The sequence below is a fragment of the Mytilus californianus genome, unplaced genomic scaffold (assembly GCF_021869535.1).
Source record: "Mytilus californianus isolate M0D057914Y unplaced genomic scaffold, xbMytCali1.0.p SCAF_31, whole genome shotgun sequence".
NCBI classification, from domain to species: Eukaryota; Metazoa; Mollusca; class Bivalvia; order Mytilida; family Mytilidae; genus Mytilus; species Mytilus californianus.
Genome location: NW_026262681.1, coordinates 1,643,044 through 1,665,886, shown reverse-complemented (window position 1 = coordinate 1,665,886; position 22,843 = coordinate 1,643,044). Strand labels below are relative to the sequence as shown.

Genomic DNA, 22,843 nt, shown 5'->3' with positions numbered 1-22,843 from the left:
AATTTTTAAAAGGTCCATTTGTTTTGTCTTTTTCCATTAAAACTTGTTATTAATGATTTTAGTATGATGTTAAAGAGTAAATACCAAATAGTGACAAAGTGCATTTTAATAACATTTTTCCAGAAAGAGTCATTGAAAAAGCACTTTTACTAAAAAAAAATCAAACTATTATTGTTTTTGATGATAGTTTATTTTTCATTGAAAAAATTCATTTCCTGTATTAAATTATTTATGTACATGTATATGTATTGAACGATTCATGTATAAAGTCCCAGCTAACACTGACTCTTTTGTCAGGTGAGCAAAAAAACAATTTTGCGGAATGATGTCATCGTCATCCGGCTACGGTTAATTTTAGGTTGATGTACTGGTACCAAATTATTGTTATCTGTTTTAGAGTCAGAAGAAAGTAGAAATCATCTGTTTTGACATAATAACATCATTGTTTAATTATCGATAAAAACAACTGTGCGTTCTTTTTATTGAGTAGACACAGGTAGAATGCTGAACTTTTCTTGATAACTTCTAGTGACCGAAATTATTTAGTTAAAAGACCATTTGCAGGTTGAAGTTGATGACCTCTAACGAACCGGTACCTCAAATGACCGAATAACACCGTTATCATCCAAATAACACTTGTAATGACCGAATAACACTTGTAATGACCGAATAACACTTGAAATTTTAATATTAGCACATATTGGTGACTTTTAAACATTGATTAATAAATAAAAGTATATTGTTAATGTATTTTATAACTTAAAAATGATTTATAAAAAGCAGGTAAGTTCATAAAGATTATTTTAAATATAGTGTGTACATGATATACTACATCCAACATGGTGACCAAGGAAATCACAATGGTCGCCATGTTGGATGTTGCCTTCTGTAAATCATTTTTAAGTTATAAAATACACTTATAATATAATATTATTTAATAATCAATGTTTAAAAGTCACCAATATGTACTAATATTAAAATTTCAAGTGTTATTCGGTCATTACAAGTGTTATTTGGATAATAACGGTGTTATTCGGTCATTCGTGTTACCCCTAACGAACCTCCAATTTATATTTATTTTGAATAAGTGCACAGGGGAATTGAGCAGTCTTAAGCATGTTCAGTCAAATACCTCATTTCTGCCAATTTAAAAAACTTTCATTGGACTATAGATAATAAAACATGTTGAAATCTAACTTAATTTTCTCCTACGACACGTAAATACTGAGCACGCAGGTTGACGTTTGCACAGCAGTATCTGCGTTATGGATTTCCACGGCAGATCAATATTATAGATGTAGCTGTTGAATAATCCCTAATCAGTCTTGCATATTCTAAGCCCTTCAGAGTGAAAATTTCATATCTTCTCTCAATTATAAAATGGTTACCTAGAACTGTAAATCTGTCGTCTCATGCTGATAAAGGGACCGGTACCTCGAATGACCAAATAACACCGTTATTATCCAAATAACACTTGAAATTTTAATCGTAGCACATATTGGTGACATTTAAACATTGATTGAATATATCAGCCAAACTTATTTAGTGGTAGATTTTCATTGAATTTGGCTGTGACATGCAATATTTGGTTCTTAAAATGATATAAGTTGACCTTAGATGAATTTAGTTATTTTTTAGGTAACATTTAGGTCATAAAGCTCTTCATGTGTTTTGGTGTTGTACAAATGTACAGCCTTGGCTTTAAATGTTTTGGTTTGAGAGTTCCTGATAAAGGGTTAATCCATAAATTAAAAGGGATTCAGACGCACTACATTAATCAAGTGTTATTTTAATTTATTTTTGAACTTGTTCATACCATAGATTTCCTTAACAGAACACAGAAGCCTGATATTTAGTGGTTGTATTTGGTTGACACCTGCCAAATTATTTTTTTTTTCATTCATTGTTTTTGGCATAAATATGGCATAGTAATTATTTTAAAATTTAAAAAAAAAATCAACATGATTCTTTGGCACAGGATTGAGACAAAAGTTATAATGGTTCAAGACTATATCATGTATATAATTCTCTTCAAAAAATAGAGGTTCAAACCTCCCCTATCCTCAACATATTCCACTGGACAAGAAGAAACTAGTAGTTTTCAATCACAAGAATGCTGGTTTTTATGTTTTTATGCCCTTACCTTAGGCAAAGGGGGCATTAAGTCTTTCCCTTGACCCTTCCGTCTGTCCCATTTTCGTTTCCGCACTATTTAAGTTTTCCTCATCCAAATGTTATGAAACTCATACACAATGCTAAGAACCAATACTTGCAGAGTTAGAATTTAGGCAGTGAGTCACTTATGATTTTAGAGTCATGCCCCTTTTTAACTAGGAAAATTGCAAAGCTTGAGCGGGGATGTCCTCAGACACAGTCTTCTTATATAATTACTCTAAATATCAGCACAACAATGTTAAATCTGCAAATTTGCAGAAGCAAATTTTTGTTCTTCCCTTGCCGGGACTCGAACTCATGCTGTTGGGATATCGTGACAACACCGCCTGCACTGTGTCCAGCGCTCTAGACCACCCGCCCACCTAGACTGAACTAAGAATTCAGCTTTTGGTGGCCTAGTGTGACCTTTCCCCGTCAGTAGAATCTAGAGTTGTTACACAGTACATGATATATATATATATCAAAAATTGTAAAAAATGCAAATAGTGCAAAGTTACACAAAGACAATATCACTCCATCTGTCAAAAAAAGCAGGGATTCTAACTGTGGAATTTGTGTTAATCTTTTGGAAGAGGAAGTGTGTGAATTTAAATCAGGGCAGATGTTCGATATCAAAAACTCTATTACATGTGCATAGGGAAATATAATTTATGCAATTAAATGTCATGAATGTAACGGATGCAAAAAAGATTATATTAGCCAAACAGGACAAACATTAAGTAAAAGATTTACAAGTCACTGTGGTCAGCAGTCAGTGTCCATAAAATAAATTTCGAAAATACTATACATTTTTTTTTATTTATAGATAAAAATTAATATATATAAAAAAAGATAATTAATACATGTACCTTGAATACTTGTGATTTATTTTTGTGTCTAGTTTGACCCCTAAACCCAACTATTGACTTGTATATTTCTTGTCACACTCTGTACACTGGTAGCAGGCCTAGGTTGTGTTGAGTTGGCAAGGTTGAGAGGTAGTTACAGTCATAGATTTTTTGGCAGGTTTTGGGTCAAACTCTTCATCTGACAACTCTGTTGCCCTTGTGTCTTCATTTCTTCCTCTTTAGCTGTCAGGGAAAAATGACTAAAACTCTGAAATGTGGTTACATTGTGGAGACAGAAACTTTTTAGTTGCTAGCTATAGACAAGTCTGCTTTGAAATGCCAATGACTGAAATGTTAATTGTGATTTAAGTCATGAAAAAAAATTGTACAGGCGTTTCATTGAGATGGTTTTTTTTTTTTTAATTACCATTAATGTATTATGGAATTTCAGTGGAGGGAGGTGGGGTGGCTTGATTGCCATTAATGTATTATGGAATTTCAGTGGGCTATCAGAAAGTTGTGTGTAATCAAACTTTGGTAAAAAAGAAAAACGTTATGACTGTATTGTATATTTATGCAGATATTTTGGTAATTTTGTTTTGTACAAGTTATATGAGTTAACCTTTAGCTGTATATACAATGTAATATCATTTACGTACATGTACCATTTGTGTCCTAGATGCCTTTTGTCATGTTTGTTTTATATTTGACCTAATCATTCATGTAAAGAGTTAACATTTATATTTTTATGATATTCATGTCAAGGATGTTTTTATGCATGTATTAAATGAATGATTATTTATTTTTCAGTCTGCTGTTTTCCTTAGAACAAGGATCCCTGTTAGTCTACCATGACAACAAAGTCAACAGGAAATGAATTGTAAGTATTATCTGTGAGTGGTCTTGACCATTAGTTTCCTTGTGACTTCTGCCAGATCAGATTTGAGCAAATATGACAGAAGTGTGGTGGGGAGGGGGGTTTAATTTTCATTCATGTTGAGCATTTTTTGTACCCACAATATTGTATGTAGGTGGATACTTCTTTATTTATAACAATGTATAAGCTGCCGTAATTTCATTTTGATTATATGAATGAAACATTAACTCAAGCACATGTTAAAAATTATATGTGTCTTGAAGCCTTATATATATGCTATTACATATACACATAAATAGTCCGTTCTGTGGAGTCTTGGTTACTTTTTCAAAATGAGGTAGTCACCTGGATTAACTTAATTATGGTATTTGAGCATTCTTTCAAATGTCCACTTGACATGCTTGGAAATTTTGTATTTCAAATTTTTAAAGAGTCAATTTTTGTCACTATTGTCAACCCTATAAATGATTTTACTTTATTTATCACAGAATTTAACAAAATTTTTGAATACATCAGTCAGGAGACTTACTTAAATGAGTGATTTTCTAAATCACTGATTCAAGTAACATTATGTCCATAAAGGTTGGAAGTAAGAGTTGTCCTTCTTTAATAATCACCTATTTAAGTAGTACAAATTAATCACTAGACTAAGTGATTTAATTTTATTGTTGCTTTTAATATAGAATACTAATGATCCAGGGACTAATTATGTTGCTAAAATTATCAGAACCAACATCTGTGTTGATATGATGACCGGGTCATGGCAGGTGATGACCTTGTACTAAATCTAGGATAATGACATAAAAATCATTTGGTCAAGTATCATACCTCAATTTCCTTCCAAAAATCACTTCTTTAAGTATTATTTTAATAACCCCCACTAATTTCAACACCCCCGAACAGTGAAATTTTGATGGCGAACAGTAGAATTTTATTACATAATCTATAAGATAAAACCTTGAATTTTACAGGAAAAATACTCCCACTGCTGGGAAAATTCTGTTTAGAAAGTAGTTTATTATGTAAAGCCATTTTTATACGACCGCAAAAAAATTTTGCGGTTGTATATTGGTATGACGTTGGCGTCGTCGTCGTCGTCGTCCGAAGACACATTGGTTTTCGCACTCTAACTTTAGTTAAAGTGAATGGATCTCTATGAAATTTTACCAAAAGGTTCAATACCACAAAAGGAAGGTTGGGATCGATTTTGGGGGTTATGGTACCAACAGTTAAGGAATAAGGGGCCAAAAAGGGGCCAAAAATAAGCATTTTTGTAACTTCCAGACATAACTTGTGTGTTAGTGTATGGATCTCTCTGACATTGCACCACAAGGTTCCATATCACACAGGGAATGCTGGGATTGATTTTGGGGGTAATTGCTTCAAAATATTAGGAATTAGGGGACAAAAAAGGGGCAAAAAACAAATTTTTCTAGTTTCATGACAATAACTTGTGTGTAAGTGTATGGATCTTTATGAAATTGTACTACAAAGTTCCATATCACAAAGGGAAAGCTGGTTTTGAGTTTGGGGGTAATTGCCCTAAACGTTTAGGAATTTGGGGCAAAAAAGGGGCAAAAAAACAAGCATTTTTCTAGTTTCCAGACAATAACTTGTGTTCAAGTGTATGGATCTCTCTGAAATTGTACTGCAGGTACCATACCACAAAGGGAAGGCTGGGATTGAGTTTGGGGGTGATGAATCATTAGGGGATCAAAAAATTGGGGGGGGAGGATTTTTTTTTCTTTAAAATTTTCCATTTTAAATTGGTTATTTCTGATTTATATATAAAAGCAAATAATATTGATATGGTTTGAAAAGGTAAATTAAAAATTCTTAAGTTCTTAGACCACATTCATTTTGTGTCAGAAACCTGTGCTGTGTCAAATATTTAATCACAATCCAAATTCAGTGCTGTATCAAGCTTGAATGTTGTGTCCATACTTGCCCCAACTGTTCAGGGTTCGACCTCTGCGGTCGTATCAAGCTGCGCCCAGCGGAGCATTTTATTATAGTATTTTATCAACTAAAATAGAATTTGCAGCTAAATGATTGCATCAAAGGCATAAACCTTGCTGCTTAAAAGAAGCAAAAAGTTCATTTTTTTCAATGGTGCTAATGAAAAGATATTATCTAAACCTATGTGTTTAAAATTTTGGTAAAACTACAAAATCACAATTTGTGACAAAACTTCGAATTTGCTACTTAAATAAGTGATTTAAAATCACTTATTTCAATAAGTCCCCTGACTGTACATGATATGATTTTGTTCCATTAGGAGTAAATATTAATGTCCAACATGCTTTATTGTAATTGTTTGGTGTGTCTGTGAATAAAAGGATCTGTGGAGTATGGGTCAGTGAGACAGCAACCCAACAACACAATAAAAGAAAAAAAGACATACAAGATATCAACATGTGAAGTTCAACAATACTGGTTTCACAGAGTAGGTTCAGTTGTGTAGCAAATCTCTACATCACACTTTATTTATTTGAAATTGGATTGACAAATCCTTATTGAATATCCAAAATTGGAGATTGGCATATCATCCATCTGTTTACTTTAAAATTATGGCACAGATTTTCTGGATGAAATGGTATGATGGAGAGAATTGCTTGTTGACAGCAACTACATGTACTTTATGACTAGTAGGCAAGTGTCAATACAATATTTCAATCTCTAAATGCTCCAGTTACTATGAGTTATACACCACTAAAAATATGCAATTGATTCCTTAGTAGAGAACCAATAATGAGAGTAAAAAGAATTGAAAATCCCAATATGCAACAAGTTTGATTTATTACTGAAGAAAATTCTAAGTTTCTTGTGATTGTTTGAACAGTCATAGTGCAAGTTTTAACTAGAAGATGATACATGCAGACAGAAAGAATCTTTAAATGAAATCTCTTGGATCGGTCATTTGTAAAATTCATGTTAATAAACATGATAAATACAAAAAATCTAGAAGTATGCTGATCTGGTAAGTTTTGTGAAAAAATTTTTTGTGCAGACGACAGAACAAGTTATATGTCTAGGTTAAACTAGTACATGAGGAGGTACTTGTAAATTATATACTCTGCTCTTCATGTAATTAAACATTATTATTTTTTCAGTAATATAGGAGTTAAGTTTGGTAATGCAGCTGTTGCTGGTATTACTGGTGTTACAATAAACTTTCCAGTAGATCTGTGTAAAACTAGACTTCAGAATGCAGAAACAGGGCCAAATGGGGAGAAAATTTACAAAAGCTTGTAAGTATTTTAAACATAACTTTATATTTCAGCCACCATTCTGGCTCTATCATCTATGCACCATTCTGGATTTTAAGATGGGACATAATTCTGAAATAAATGCATATAATCAAGCTAAAGATGTGGGAAAAGACTGACAAGAAGTATAAAATACCTTTTTTATTGTGTACCACCATCTTCATAACTGTAATTCACCATTAAATGAAAAAAAATATTAGTTTTAAGGTAAAGCTGTATATTCAATTTTGATTAAGTACACTTACCTACGACAATCAGTGCTTTCTTTTCATAGACTGGCTGAGAACTATTTTACAAGTGATAATTCCTCCGGATCCATCATGATCACAATTTTTGTATTTCAAATGTAGTCCATAGGAGGAAATAATTTTGAATATTCTTGTTGCATTGTGTTTGTTTTATTCCAAAAATTCCTTGTGAGCAATACAAACTTGTTGGAGCCTCTATGTAATTTTTTATGCCCCCGCCGTAGCGGAGGGGGCATTAAGTTTTTATACGGCCGCAAAAAAATTTTTGTGGTCGTATATTGGTATGTCGTCGTCGTCATCGTCCGAAGACACATTGGTTTTCGCACTCTAACTTTAGTTTAAGTGAATGGATCTCTATGAAATTTTACCACAAGGTTCAATACCACAAAAGGAAGGTTGATTTTGGGGGTTATGGTACCAACAGTAAAGGAATTAGGGGCCAAAAAGGGGCCAAAAATAAGCATTTCTGTAATTTCCAGACATAACTTGTGTGTTAGTGTATGGATCTCTCTGACATTGTACCACAAGGTTCCATATCACAAAAGGAATGCTGGGATTGATTTTGGGGGTAATTGCCTCAAAATTTTAGGAATTAGGGGCCAAAAAAGGGGCAAAAAACAAGCATTTTTCTAGTTTCATGACAATAACTTGTGTGTAAGTGTATGGATCTTTCTGAAATTGTACTACAAGGTTCCATATCACAAAGGGAAAGCTGGAATTGAGTTTGGGGGTAATTGCCGAAACGTTTAGGAATTGGGGGGCCAAAAAGGGGCCAAAAATAAGCATTTTTCTAGTTTCCAGACAATAACTTGTGTTCAAGTGTATGGATCTCTCTGAAATTGTACTGCAAGGTACCATACCACAAAGGGAAGGCTTGGATTGATGATGGGGGTAATTGCCTCAATATTTTAGGAATTAGGGGCCAAAAAGGGGCAAAAAACACATTTTTCTAGTTTCCAGACAATAACTTGTGTTGACAAGTGTATGGATCTCTCTGAAATTGTACTGCAAGGTACCATACCACAAAGGGAAGGCTGGGATTGAGTTTGGGGGTGGTGAATCATGAGGGGGTTCAAAAAATTTGGGGGGGGGATTTTTTTTTTTCCTTTTTTTTTTCTTTTAAATTTTCCATTTTAAGTTGGTTATTTAATATTTTAATATTTAAAAGAAAATAATAATGATATGGTAGGAGATACACACCAAACAGGATGTGTAAATTATTATATAATAAGTATTGTGCAATAGCAAGAAATTTTCAATTGCACAGTATTGCACAATAGCAATAAATCTTCAATTGCACAGTATTGCACAATAGCAAGAAATATCCAATAGCACAATATTGCGCAATAGCAAGAAATTGTCAATAGTACAGTATTGCGCAATAGCAAGAAATATTTAATTGCACAGTATTGTGCAAAAGAAGATACTTCGTATAAATTGCTTATTTCTTGACCAATTTCAATGGGATTTTATTCTTGAATTCTTGGGGTTCTTTAATATGCTGAATCTAACCGTGTATCTAGTTTTTGGAATTTGGGCCCCTTTTTAAATTGGTCCACATTGAGGTCCAAAGGGTCCAAAATTAAACTTTGTTTGATTTCATCAAAAATTGAATTATTGGGGTTCTTTGATATGCCGAATCTAACCGTGTATTTAGATTCCTAATTTTTGGTTCCGTTTTCAAATTGGTCTACATTAAGGTCCTAAGGGTCCAAAATTAAACTTAGTTTGATTTTAACAAAAATTGAATTCTTAGGGTTCTTTGATATGCTGAATCTAAACATGTATTTAGATTTTTGATTATGGGCCCAGTTTTCAAGTTGGTCCAAATCGGGGTCCAAAATTAAACTTTGTTTGATTTCAACAAAAATTGAATATATGGGGTTCTTTGATATGCTGAATCTAACCATGTATTTAGATTTTTGATTTTTGGGCCCCTTTATCAACTTTGTCCACATTGAGGTCAAAAGGGTCCAAAATTAAACTTTGTTTGATTTCATCAAAAATTGAATTCTTGGGGTTCTTTGATATGCTGAATCTAACCATGTATTTAGATTTTGGATATTGGACCATAATAGGTGAATGTCCAATTTAAAATTTTTAAGTTCTTAGACCACATTCATTCTGTGTCAGAAACCTATGCTGTGTCAAATATTTAATCACAATCCAAATGCAAAGCTGTATCAAGCTTGAATGTTGTGTCCATACTTGCCCCAACTGTTCAGGGTTCGACCTCTGCGGTCGTATCAAGCTGCGCCCTGCGGAGCATATTATTACCCTTGTCCGTCTGTCCGTCCGTACATACGTCCCAAAGTTGGTTTCCGTTCTCTAACTTTAGGTTGCCTCAACCAAATGTTATGAAACTTATACACAATGCTTATTACCACTAAATACAGATCAAGTTTGAATTTTGGTGGTGTCACTTTTACCGTTCTAGAGTTATGCTCCTTTACAAATGAAAAAATTGCTAAATTTTTGTTTCCGTTCTCTAACTTAAGTTTGCCTCAACCAAATGGTATGAAACTTATACACAATGCTTATTACCACAATATACAGATCAAGTTTGAATTTTGGTGCCGTCACTTTTACTGTTCTAGAGTTATGTCCTTTACAAATGGAAAAATTTAACTATTTTTTTTTTCTAAATATCAAGTCATTTTTAAAATTGGAGTTATCTTCCTTTGTCCATGTTTATAGTTGAATCAACTACAATCAATGCTTTATACAATGCAATGTTTAATTTTGCCTTCCACTGATAAATTAAAGCAATTTTTACCCTTCATTTCTAAAAATATTTTAAAGTCTTCTTTGAAAATTGAAGTTATCTTTCTTTGTGCATAATGGTAGTTGAATCAACTACAACCAATGCTTTATACAATGCAATATTCAGTTTTACTTCCTACTGATAAATTAATTTGTTTCAGTTTTCTAACTTTAGTTTGCCTCAACCAAATGTTATGAAACTTATACACAATGCTTATTACTACATGATACAGATTAAGTACGAAATTTGGTGGCGACCCTTTTACCATTCTTGAGTTATGTCCCTTTATAAACATAAAAATTGCAGAATTTTTCGTTTCCGTTGTCTAACTTTAGTTTGTCTCAACCAAATGTTATAAAACTTATACACAACCGTTCTAGAGTTATGTGTGTTTACAAATAGAAAAATTACTGAATTTTAGTTTCTGTTCTCTACATAAGTTAACCTCAACCAAATGTTATGAGACTTATACACAATGCTAATTGCCACAAAACTCAGATCAAGTTCAAATTTGGTTAGCGTCACTTTTACCATTCTTCAGCTATGTCCCTTTATAACTATATGATGTCCAAGCGGGGGCATCATCTGTGTCCACATGTGGACACTATCCACATTTTTTTATTATTATTGAATTCCCTTAAAAAAAATTGAAAGTAAAACTCAGCAATAAAACTTCATATATATAATACCTTCTAAATGGTGGTTATTACCGTATTTTGTCTCATGGAGAATTGTATTTCCCACCTTTATATTCTTTAATTTTCAACTCAAGATATCTGATTTTGGTTTGTTTGTGTTGTTGGGTTACATTAATAATTTGCATTTTTTGGGTCTGCTTGTGTTAATGGGACATATTTACTCCACATCAATTTTGTCTGTATGTATTATAGAATGATTGATTTTATATATGTAGGTTGGATTGTGCAAAGAAGACTTATAGAGCCGAAGGATTCTTTGGAATGTACAGGGGTAAGTACTTCATGAGATGAGTTCAAAATTTCTTAATGATATAAGCATTATAATTTGAATTTCCATGCAGGCGTACAGTACAGTAGGTTATTCAGTTAAACATTGTTCTTGATGGTTTTGAGTGAATCAGTGTGAAGATGTAATCAATGAATGGTGATAACACTCTGATGTATGACTGTCATATATGACATATAAAATATGAGTTTTTTTATAGTGAATTGCTTACATTCACCATCATTCAATGCAAAGAATTCCAATTAAAAGAGTTTTTTTAACTGAAACACTTTGTTCAACATAAAAATATTTACTTTTTCCCGGTTTTTTTTTTGGCTCATCTGGGCCAGGATGATGATGATGAACTTTTGCCATCCATGTCTGTTGTCTGCCATAAACATTTTCAAAAATCTTCTCCTTCCAAATTACTGAACCAATTCAAACAAAACTTCACATGATTGTTCCTTAATAAAGTGTCTTGATTGTAGTTTTGAATTCAAATTTTTCCAATTTTATGCTATCTATGGAATAACAAGTGGAGATAACTGGACTTTCCCTGTAAGTCTATCTTTGATGAGTGGGAAGTGTTATAAAAAAGGGATTTAGATGTGTTTATAGCACCTGTAATCAACAAAATATTACTGGGTACAGTTTTGGATGTATTTGACAGTGTAAATGTATTAAGTTGTATTTAACCATTATTATATTTTAGGATGGGCAGTTAATACACTTCTAATTACTCCAGAGAAATGCATTAAGTTGGGTTTGAATGACCTGTTCTGCCATCATTTTGGAGGTAAAGAGTAAGTTTTCACTATTTTTTTAAAACCATGAAAGCTATCCCATCAATCAGTTTTTGTGGAGAGATATAATTTACTGACCTAGTTTTAATACATAAATGAATTTTGGGTGATTGTATAAAGTATTCTCATAATGAAAAATTTTGTTCTAGTCAGAGACGTACTTGCCTGTGTCATATATCAAAGACTTGAGATAATTTTTGGTATGAGCAGCTCTAAGTACAAATTTTGAAGTAAACATTTGGTTACCTATAGGTAAAATAAATGAGTTCAAATGGGTTGACATGTTTTTCTTCTTCATATAAGCTATCATTTTATTGAAATATCTCTATAAAAAATCATTTTATCAGTACTGCTTTTCAGTTATTAAAATAAGTTTTCATCATGGTAATCATCATGATCATGAAAAAAAGATGTGCTTGTTTTAAGCATCCATTTAATCATCTATCAGTATATCAGTAAAGGAATTTACATGTACTAGCAGAGGTGAAGTCAACATTTTACTTATTTTTTTGGGGGATACATTTATATTTCATAAGAACTTATTATTATTGCTTGAGAAACAAAATCTCTGTTTTGAGACAATTTTTAATACATTTTATTTGAATTTTTAGTGGTAGTCTACAATGGTATGGCCGTTTGAGTGCTGGTGGACTGGCTGGTGCCTGTCAGATTGTAGTTACTACACCCATGGAATTGTTAAAGATACAACTTCAAGATGCTGGCAGGAGTGGTAACTAATTTTTGTGTATTTCAATGTATTTTACATCTCAATTATGAACACTTTTTGTTTAGTTTAAGTATATTTCTGTAATACCTCTGCTCCAAAGGAAGGAGTTATACAGGTTTACTTCTGTCCCTCAGTCTGTTCTTTCATTTATCTTTTTCTCTGCAATACATTTCTTTCAAATCTTTCTATGCCACTACAACTAGGTATAGAGTCATACCACAAGAAGTTTTATATTTATTACATTGAATTTTTTTTTAGTCCTTTTTTTATGGAAGTTGTAGCCCTAGGACAAAGGAAATTGTTTGAAAGTATCTGTTTCAACATATTTTTACTCTGTGATGCATGGATCATAATTGATTAGGTATTTTTGATTTATTGTTGATTCATTTGTTTTCGTGGTCACTAATTTTTATAGATTGAGGAAAACTTACATTTTTGTAGATATTTGATTTCCTGGTTTTTTGAAAGTCTGCATACATTCCTATTGAAAATTTGTAATTCTTTGAACATTTAAATTTATGGTTCACCTGTAACCACAAAATCCATGACAATTGGTATCCAATGGACAATGATGAATCCACAGTGGTCATATCAAAAGAATTTAAAGTTGTTGCCCCAGATATAGAGAACTGCTTTAAAATATCAGTTTTCCTAACTTTTTCTGTAATACCTGAATCAGTTGATAAGATTTAGTATATAGCCATATCATAAGAAGAGACTGATTAATGTTGAGTTGAGTTTCATTCTGGTTGGTTGATTTTTTGTGGTTCTTTCATATAGAAAATTCTTGAAAATATTGGTTTCAAAAAAAAAAAAATGCTTTATTTTTCTGATGATTGGAGGGATGGTAGTTGTTAAAAAACAAATTCACATCTTCAACTAAATATTCTAAACTTATTGATGAAAAAAAAAAGATTTCCATCTACATACGCTCTCCGAATTTGAATTGAAAATTCACAAAACCTCTCTTACTAAGGTAAAGGTGTGTCCTGTATTAGTGTAACCTCATTCAATGTTCCTTCCAGTAAGGGACATTGCATTGCTTGTTTTTATTACTGTTTTAGATGATGTATTTGAGCTATCCCTGTAGCAGTATATAAGTAGATACAAATGAAATATTAACATGAAATTGTACAGTGGTATTCTCCACGTTTTAAGGTATAGTACTGAAAAGGCCACCAAGGTCTTTAAGACGAAAAATTAAACTATAACATTGTGATGTAATATTTGTGAACGCTTGTTTTTCATGTGAACAATTATTTGAAATAAAAGTGCATAACATACAGACTACAGTATTTCACTTAAATCTATATAATAAGACCTTTTTCACTTGTTCTTTTCTTTTTGTATCCGAAATACATATCCTTAAATTTGTTTTTTCATACACTGTTAATATACACAAGAGAGTCAATTAATTGTTAGATAAGTCAGTATAAGTGTGAAATAAACATTTGAAAATCTGAACTATGAATTCCAAGAATAGTTTTTAAAAGAACAAAATCTGATTTCATTATTTGCTGTTTACACCACTTTGTTAAAAGTAAAATAATAACCATCTCTATTGCAATGACATGCTATGTAATGTTTATGTTTTATTTATTTTAGGAGTAACATTAAATGCAGATGGTACAGTGGTCAAGAAGACTGCATTGGGAATCAGTAAACAGTTGTATGCTGAGCGTGGATTCTTGGGACTTTATAAAGGCTTTAGACCTACCTTCTTGAGAGATGTTATATTTTCAACTGTTTACTTCCCCTTAGTTGCTTATTTAAATGATTGGGTAAGGCTCAATTTCATTACATTTTTGAAAATATCAGTTTTATTCAGTACACTCACCACAGTCAAATAGGTTATGGTGAAAGTCTTTTAAATCACCTTGTCTATAAGGTGATATTTTAAAGCTGACTAGAGGAATCGCTATTTAAAATTTGGACAAATCACAATCTATGTTAAAGTTAAATACTAAATTAATTACCGCAAAATCTAGTTATTGGATTTGTTATATAATTTACCCAGGTTATTATCTGTTATAAAAACTTGAGTCTTTTAATCAAAAACAACTCTATTGTGTTATTTAAAGCAGTCATATATTATGTATATCTCTATTAAGATCTTTCTAAATGCAGAATGTGAATGCTACTGTCAAATTTCAGAAATTATTACGTGCATTTATTGTTGCGATTTCAACATGACAGACTAAAATTTGAGAATAATCATTGTGATTACAGATAAAACTGCATACAAATATATGTAACAGATTTCAGAATTTATAAATGCAAAACTCACCCAGTCACATTATTCGCAATAATAAAAACCTCATAATAATTTCAGAATTTACAGTATTAAATATTAGTATTGCAGTGGAGAATAATTTTTTATCAGACTATGGGTCAAGTATAATGTAAGGGTATATGACATAGTCAAACCAAAAAATAGCATTACAGAAAAAAAATGAACCTGAGATATGGATGTTAAAATTTACTGTAATTGATTTATATAAGTATATTTTAATTGTAATTTAAAATAATTTTTATACATTGGGAAGACAAGAGAAAATGAGCACCAGCTATTGTCATGAAAAGAAACAAGAATAAGATATTGATCTGAAGACAAAAGTTAACATAAAAATACTTTCAAAGGATTTTTTTTAAAAGTTCTTTATTTTCTAGACAATGGCTTTTCTTTACTTTTTCATCAGTTGCTACTATAAATTGTACAGATTTCAGTTGTAAATAAGTTAAGACTTAATTTCAGTATATATTTTTGTTTCAGATCATCAAGATGTTGGTAAGTATACCTGATCATTTTTATGTACATTTTTTGAGATACGATTTTAAAAATAAGTCTGAAATCAAAATGTACAGTGTTAAATAAAGGTGTTCTGTGGATCTGAATTTTGCCTCCTTTCTAATCCTAGAAAAAAATCACCTGATTTTTCAAAACTAGGATTACTAATTTTTATTTGAAGTTATGTAAGTATGAAATATAGATAAAATAATGACAAAAGTATTTTTCGTCTATAAAAAATGTTGAAATTTAAATGATAAATGTAGTAATGTAACATATGATTCTGGCACATGAAAATCTATTTTTTTGGGGATTTTTTTTTATGTTTCCATGGAATAACTTTAATAATGACCTTGAATTGATGCTGTTTTGTAGTATTTCCTGAAATTCTGAAACTATAAAATCCTTTTCACTTATATCTGCTATTACAGATATTTCCAAAAATATGGATCAGGTCAAGCTTTTGACTTTTATTAAGTTCGAAAATAAGTGAAGTTAATTTAGCATTGGTAAACATTAAAGACATAAATTAAAATTATGATAAGGTCTCAGATTTCAGATTTTAAACTACATGTATTATGGCATTGAGCATCACTAAAAAGAAATTAATCATTGAAATGGACATTTGGTGTAGTAAAATTGGTACTGATCAATGTTAATATATATCAAAGTGACAAAAGACTCCATATTGTTAGTTGTCATTTTGTGCTTTTAGTTCTTTTGACTAGAATGTGTATTCTTGTACACTTTTTAAACAATGTAAGTTGCTGTGTTTTAACAATTCACAATCTCAACTAAATTTTTTCTTAAAAAAAACTGAAAATGGCTCTTGATCTATAAAGGAGTCTTGCAGTGATGAAGATTTGGTTTTAAATCCTGATCAGAGAATGATCCAATATGTACCAAATTAATAGTCCTTTTTAGCTCACCTGGCCCGAAGGGCCAAGTGAGCTTTTCTCATCACTTGGCGTCCGTCGTCCGTCGTCCGGCGTCGTCCGTCGTCGGCGTTAACTTTTTACATTTTGAACTTCTTCTAGAGAACCACTGAATGGAATGAAACCAAACATGGCATGAATGTTCCTTATGAGGTGCTCACCAAGTGTTGTTACTTTGTAGCTGATCCATCATCCAAGATGGCCGCCAGCGGGGGACTTAGTTTAACATAGGACCCTATGGGAAATGCATACAATTGACTTCTTTTAGAGAACCACTGAATGGAATGAAACCAAACATGACATGAATGTTCCTTATGAGGTGCTAACCAAGTGTTGTTACTTTGTAGCCGATCCATCATCCAAGATGGCCGCCAGCGGGGGACTTATTTTAACATAGGACCCTATGGGAAATGCGTACAAATGACTTCTTTTAGAGAACCACTGAATGGAATAAAACCAAACATGGCATGAATGTTCCTTATGAGGTGCTGACCATGTGTTGTTACTTTGTAGCCGATCCATCATCCAAGATGGCCGCCATCGGGGAACTTAGTTTAACATAGGACCCTATGGGAAATACATACAAATGTCTTCTTTTAGAGAACCACTGAATGGAATGAAACCAAACATGACATGAATGTTCCTTATGAGGTGCTGACCAAGTGTTGTTACTTTGTAGCCGATCCATCATCCCAGATGGCCGCCAGCGGGGGACTTAGTTTAACATAGGACCCTATGGGAAATACATAAAAATGTCTTCTTTTAGAGAACCACTGAATGGAATGGAACCAAACATGGCATGAATGTTCCTTATGAGATGCTGATCAAGTGTTGTTACTTTGTAGCCGATCCATCATCCAAGATGGCCGCCAGCGGGGGAATTATTTTAACATAGGACCCTATGGGAAATGCGTACAAATGACTTCTTTTAGAGAACCACTGAATGGAATAAAACCAAACATGGCATGAATGTTCCTTATGAGGTGCTGACCATGTGTTGTTACTTTGTAGCCGATCCATCATCCAAGATGGCCGCCATCGGGGAACTTAGTTTAACATAGGACCCTATGGGAAATACATACAAATGTCTTCTTTTAGAGAACCACTGAATGGAATGAAACCAAACATGACATGAATGTTCCTTATGAGGTGCTGACCAAGTGTTGTTACTTTGTAGCCGATCCATCATCCCAGATGGCCGCCAGCGGGGGACTTAGTTTAACATAGGACCCTATGGGAAATACATAAAAATGTCTTCTTTTAGAGAACCACTGAATGGAATGGAACCAAACATGGCATGAATGTTCCTTATGAGGTGCTGATCAAGTGTTGTTACTTTGCAGTCGGTCCATCATCCAAGATGGCCGCCAGCAGGGGACTTAGTTTAACATAGGACCCTATGGGAAATACATACAAATGTCTTCTTTTAGAGAACCACTGAATGGAATGAAACCAAACATGGCATGAATGTTCCTTATGAGGTGCTGACCAAGTGTTGTTACTTTGTAGCCGATCCATCATCCAAGATGGCCGCCAGCGGGGGACTTAGTTTAACATAGGACCCTATGGGAAATACATACAAATGTCTTCTTATAGAGAACCACTGAATGGAATGAAACCAAACATGGCATGAATGTTCCTTATGAGGTGCTGACCAAGTGTTGTTACTTTGCAGTCGGTCCATCATCCAAGATGGCCGACAGCAGGGGATTTAGTTTAACAAAGGACCTATGGGAAATACATACAAATGTCTTCTTTTAGCGAACCACTGAATGGAATGAAACCAAACATGGCATGAATGTTCCTTATGAGGTGCTCACCAAGTGTTGTTACTTTGTAGCCGATCCATCATCCAAGATGGCCGCCAGCGGGGAACTTAGTTTAACATAGGACCCTATGGGAAATACATAAAAATGTCTTCTTTTAGAGAACCACTGAATGGAATGGAACCAAACATGGCATGAATGTTCCTTATGAGATGCTGATCAAGTGTTGTTACTTTGCAGTCGGTCCATCATCCAAGATGGCCGCCAACAGGGGACTTAGTTTAACATAGGACCCTATGGGAAATACATACAAATGTCTTCTTATAGAGAACCACTGAATGGAATGAAACCAAACATGGCATGAATGTTCCTTATGAGGTGCTGACCAAGTGTTGTTACTTTGCAGTCGGTCCATCATCTAAGATGGCCGACAGCAGGGGACTTAGTTTAACAAAGGACCTATGGGAAATACATACAAATGTCTTCTTTTAGCGAACCACTGAATGGAATGAAACCAAACATGGCATGAATGTTCCTTATGAGGTGCTCACCAAGTGTTGTTACTTTGTAGCCGATCCATCATCCAAGATGGCCGCCAGCGGGGAACTTAGTTTAACATAGGACCCTATGGGAAATACATAAAAATGTCTTCTTTTAGAGAACCACTGAATGGAATGGAACCAAACATGGCATGAATGTTCCTTATGAGATGCTGATCAAGTGTTGTTACTTTGCAGTCGGTCCATCATCCAAGATGGCCGCCAACAGGGGACTTAGTTTAACATAGGACCCTATGGGAAATACATACAAATGTCTTCTTTTAGAGAACCACTGAATGGAATGAAACCAAACATGGCATGAATGTCCCTTATGAGGTTCTGACCAAGTGTTGTTACTTTGTAGCCGATCCATCATCCAAGATGGCCGCCAGCGGGGGACTTAGTTTAACATAGGACCCTATGGGAAATACATACAAATGTCTTCTTTTAGAGAACCACTGAATGGAATGAAACCAAACATGGCATGAATGTTCCTTATGAGGTGCTGACCAAGTGTTGTTACTTTGCAGTCGGTCCATCATCCAAGATGGCCGACAGCAGGGGACTTAGTTTAACAAAGGACCTATGGGAAATACATACAAATGTCTTCTTTTAGCGAACCACTGAATGGAATGAAACCAAACATGGCATGAATGTTCCTTTTGAGGTACTGACCAAGTGTTGTTACTTTGCAGTCGGTCTATCATCCAAGATGGCCGACAGCAGGGGACTTAGTTTAACAAAGGACCTATGGGAAATACATACAATTGTCTTCTTTTAGAAAACCACTGAATGGAATTGAACCAAACATGGCATGAATGTTCCTTATGAGTTGCTGACCAAGTGTTGTTACTTTGCAGTCGATCCATCATCCAAGATGGCCGCTAGGGGGGGGGGGCCTTAGTTTAACATAGGACCCTATGGGAAATACATACAAATGTCTTCTTTTAGAGTAGCACTGAATGGAATGAAACCAAACATGGCATGAATGTTCCTTATGAAGTGCTGACCAAGTGTTGCTACTTTGTTGCAGATTTACTGTTCAAGATGGCCACCAGGATATTTTATTAAATAACGGGACCAATATTAATCAAAATTTGGCCTCAATCATTATTTGGGTATCTGTTATGATTTTTATCTATCTTTACATGATTTCTAAAACCAAAGTAGAGTCAGGTGAGCGACACAGGCTCTTGAGAGCCTCTAGTTTCATTATTTAAATAGATGCTTTGTAAAATATGAAAGAAAGGGAGACAACTCACAAATGTTGCATCAATAGTGCACATTATTTGATACCTAAAAAAACAAATAGTAAAATTAGTTACTTTTTGTCTGGAAGAACAATCTAAAACACCAAAACTGCATGGCTCACTTAATATTAGGTTTTTTTTAATATACTCAAAGACATATGAAAATTGACAAAATTTTACAGAGACTAGTGCTAACTTTTGTTTAGTGTTTTTATCTTGACACAAACGGCCAGTTCATTTATAAATAATATTACAGTCAATTAGATATAAATTTATTTTGTACTGATACTAAAACTGCTATCAATGTTACATTTTCAGACAACCTGACTTAATTTAATTTAATTTTTTTTGTCGCTTCATTGCTTTGAGCTTGTAATAAGACAAGTTTGCATTGATAAGACCTTATCAGTTTTTTTGGTGCATCTTCATTAAGATTAGCTGCCTTTTCTTCATTTTAGGGCTTTGGACTTTTACAGGTTATGGGAATTTGTGCATTATAAAATGGATTTTTTCTCAGTTTGACAAGCACTGAAGTTCACTTTAACCAGCCTCTTGAAATTTTAGATGTATGAGTTTCATGAAAACTATTTCTTTGGTGATTTTTGCTCTATTGTCCTTGTTCTCAAAGAATTATAAAAATGTTTTGATTGAATATTGACGTTTTTTTCACATGTGCAAGAAAATTGAAAATTTGGTTTGACAATTCTCATAAATATTTATTATTAAAAGATGGAAAGTTCATTCTGGATTTTTATTATTTTGTGTTTTGCTGTATGTAAAGGAGTGAATTTGGAATTGCTTTGGGACAGGAATATCAATATTGTTAAGAATTTGACCTGAATACCCCACAGTAATTAGGGCACAGGACATTTGCGCTTTTTTACCTGTGACACGATAGGACATTTGCGCTCCAAACACTATGGACATTTGCGCTTCAAACACTATGGACATTTGCGCTTTAAATTTTGATACACCTGTATTAATTGACCCGACATTTGGGCTTTTTACCTATAGTCGTCTACCTGAAATTTTGATGAGTTATAATCATTACGTAAATAAATTCAACTTATATGTGTGGTTAGTTAATTCACATTGACACAGTCTTTAACATAGAGTTTAAAGTTGTAGACCAGTAAAGAAAAAAAATGTATATGTCACGATGGATTCTTATCATTGAGCAACAGTCGGTTAATTACATTAAAATTCGTTATATTGATTGAAGTCAAGAACTTGAAATGTGGGCGAAATACCAGTTAGGACATATTACAAGAGCTAAATTTTTTCATTCTCTGAGCTTCAGTTATCAAGCGAAAACTGACCTGAGATGGCTTTATGTGTCTTTGTGTCTTTAGAGTGTTTACTTTTAGCTATATATAACTATATTAATCTGCTATGAAAGGACTATTAAACTTTTAACCATAATGAAAATTATGACTAACTCTGCCAGGTCAAACCTACCGGTCCTAAGCCCAGATAAACTTCCCGTGCCGAGTAATTAATAAAGCATGCAAATTTCTTATATAACAGATAGTCTTTAATAAATAATAAATAATTTTGCAGTGAGGTGAGAGTTTTTTTGTGTGTGTTGAAGGCCCCACTGTGACATTGAGATGAAGAACAACAAGAAAAGTGCTGTTTTTCTATAATGCTAACTGAATTGTCATAAAACAGGTTTAGGAGAACTAAGTGTAATGCAGAGTTAATCTAAGCTAGTAGTAAATGTAGTCTTGAATGGACTGAAAAGCTTTATCTGTTTATGATATAACAACATCATGTATTGTTAAGGTATTTTTGTGCACATATGCAGCATGCCATTTCAGCTTTCATTTTCATCTTTTATTAATCAAAGCACTAAGTATTTTTCATTAATTGAATGAATTCTAAATACTATAGTGTCATTTTCATAATAGGTAGCATATCACCTATTTCCTTTAATATTGGAAAGGTTAGCACTGTGTAACTTTTACTTAACTAAGAGAAACAAAAACTAAATTCTTTCTGCACTATGCTTGAGTAAATATGTGTTTTAAATCTTATAGAACATACTATAAAAGAAATCTGTTTTTCTACACATATCTTGCTTTTAGAGTAGATTTCACTTACAGGTATATTTTTAAAGAATGATTTTGACTTGTAAGTGGAAGAATTATTTTTTAAATTACACATTATAATTACTAAACTAAAAGTTACACTATAAACATAGCCTATTTAATTTTTATACGACCGCAAAAAATTTTGCTGTCATATATTGGTATCACGTCCTCATCTTCAGCGTCGTCCAAAGACATTTGGTTTCCAGACAATAACTTTAGTAAATGTAAATAGAAATCTATGAAATTTAAATATAGGCTTTATAACCACAAAAGGAAGGTTGGTATTGATTTTGGGGGTTATAGTTCAAACAGTTTAGGAATTAGGGGCCAAAAAGGGGCCCAAATAAGCATTTTTCTAGTTTCCAGACAATAACTTGTGGAATGGTGTATGGATCTCTCTGAAATTTACCACAAATTTCCATACCACAAAGGGATGGTTAGGATTGGCTTTGGGGGGTTATTGCTCAAACCGTTTATGAATTAGGGGCAAAAAAGGGGGAAAAACAAGGGTTTCCTGGTTAATGGACAATTAAAAAAAAGTACAATGTTATGTTTGGATTACCTCCCTTAAACTGCTTTTAAATTATGTATAAAGAAATGTTGTATTGTCTTGAGGTGATTAGCTGTCAATTTATTTTTAGAAGTTACTATTTAAAAAAGTTGATTAAGGAATATTAATTTTAGCCATGATTATGTATGTCATTTTCTATTTTAAGACTTTTATGATGTATTTAAATTGGTAATTACGGTTGCAAACTTCATTGGAAATTTGAATTGAGATTATGACCATATCTTGAGGGAAAGTATTTATTTTTTGGT

The 22,843-nt window shown here is 33.0% G+C and overlaps 1 protein-coding gene across 1 annotated transcript in view; it reads left to right on the top strand.

Annotated features, from left to right (window-relative positions):
• Window positions 1-373: 373 nt before the first annotated feature.
• The window catches only part of LOC127736487 (mitochondrial glutamate carrier 1-like), a 47,678-nt gene continuing 25,208 nt past the window's right edge, over window positions 374-22,843 (top strand). The window contains exons 1-8 of the mRNA XM_052247038.1: window positions 374-496; window positions 3,813-3,882; window positions 6,993-7,130; window positions 11,074-11,129; window positions 11,836-11,926; window positions 12,538-12,656; window positions 14,259-14,434; window positions 15,427-15,441. Coding sequence (XP_052102998.1) covers window positions 3,854-3,882; window positions 6,993-7,130; window positions 11,074-11,129; window positions 11,836-11,926; window positions 12,538-12,656; window positions 14,259-14,434; window positions 15,427-15,441 — 624 coding nt within the window. The 5' untranslated portion in view covers window positions 374-496; window positions 3,813-3,853. The remainder of the gene's footprint in view (window positions 497-3,812; window positions 3,883-6,992; window positions 7,131-11,073; window positions 11,130-11,835; window positions 11,927-12,537; window positions 12,657-14,258; window positions 14,435-15,426; window positions 15,442-22,843) is intronic.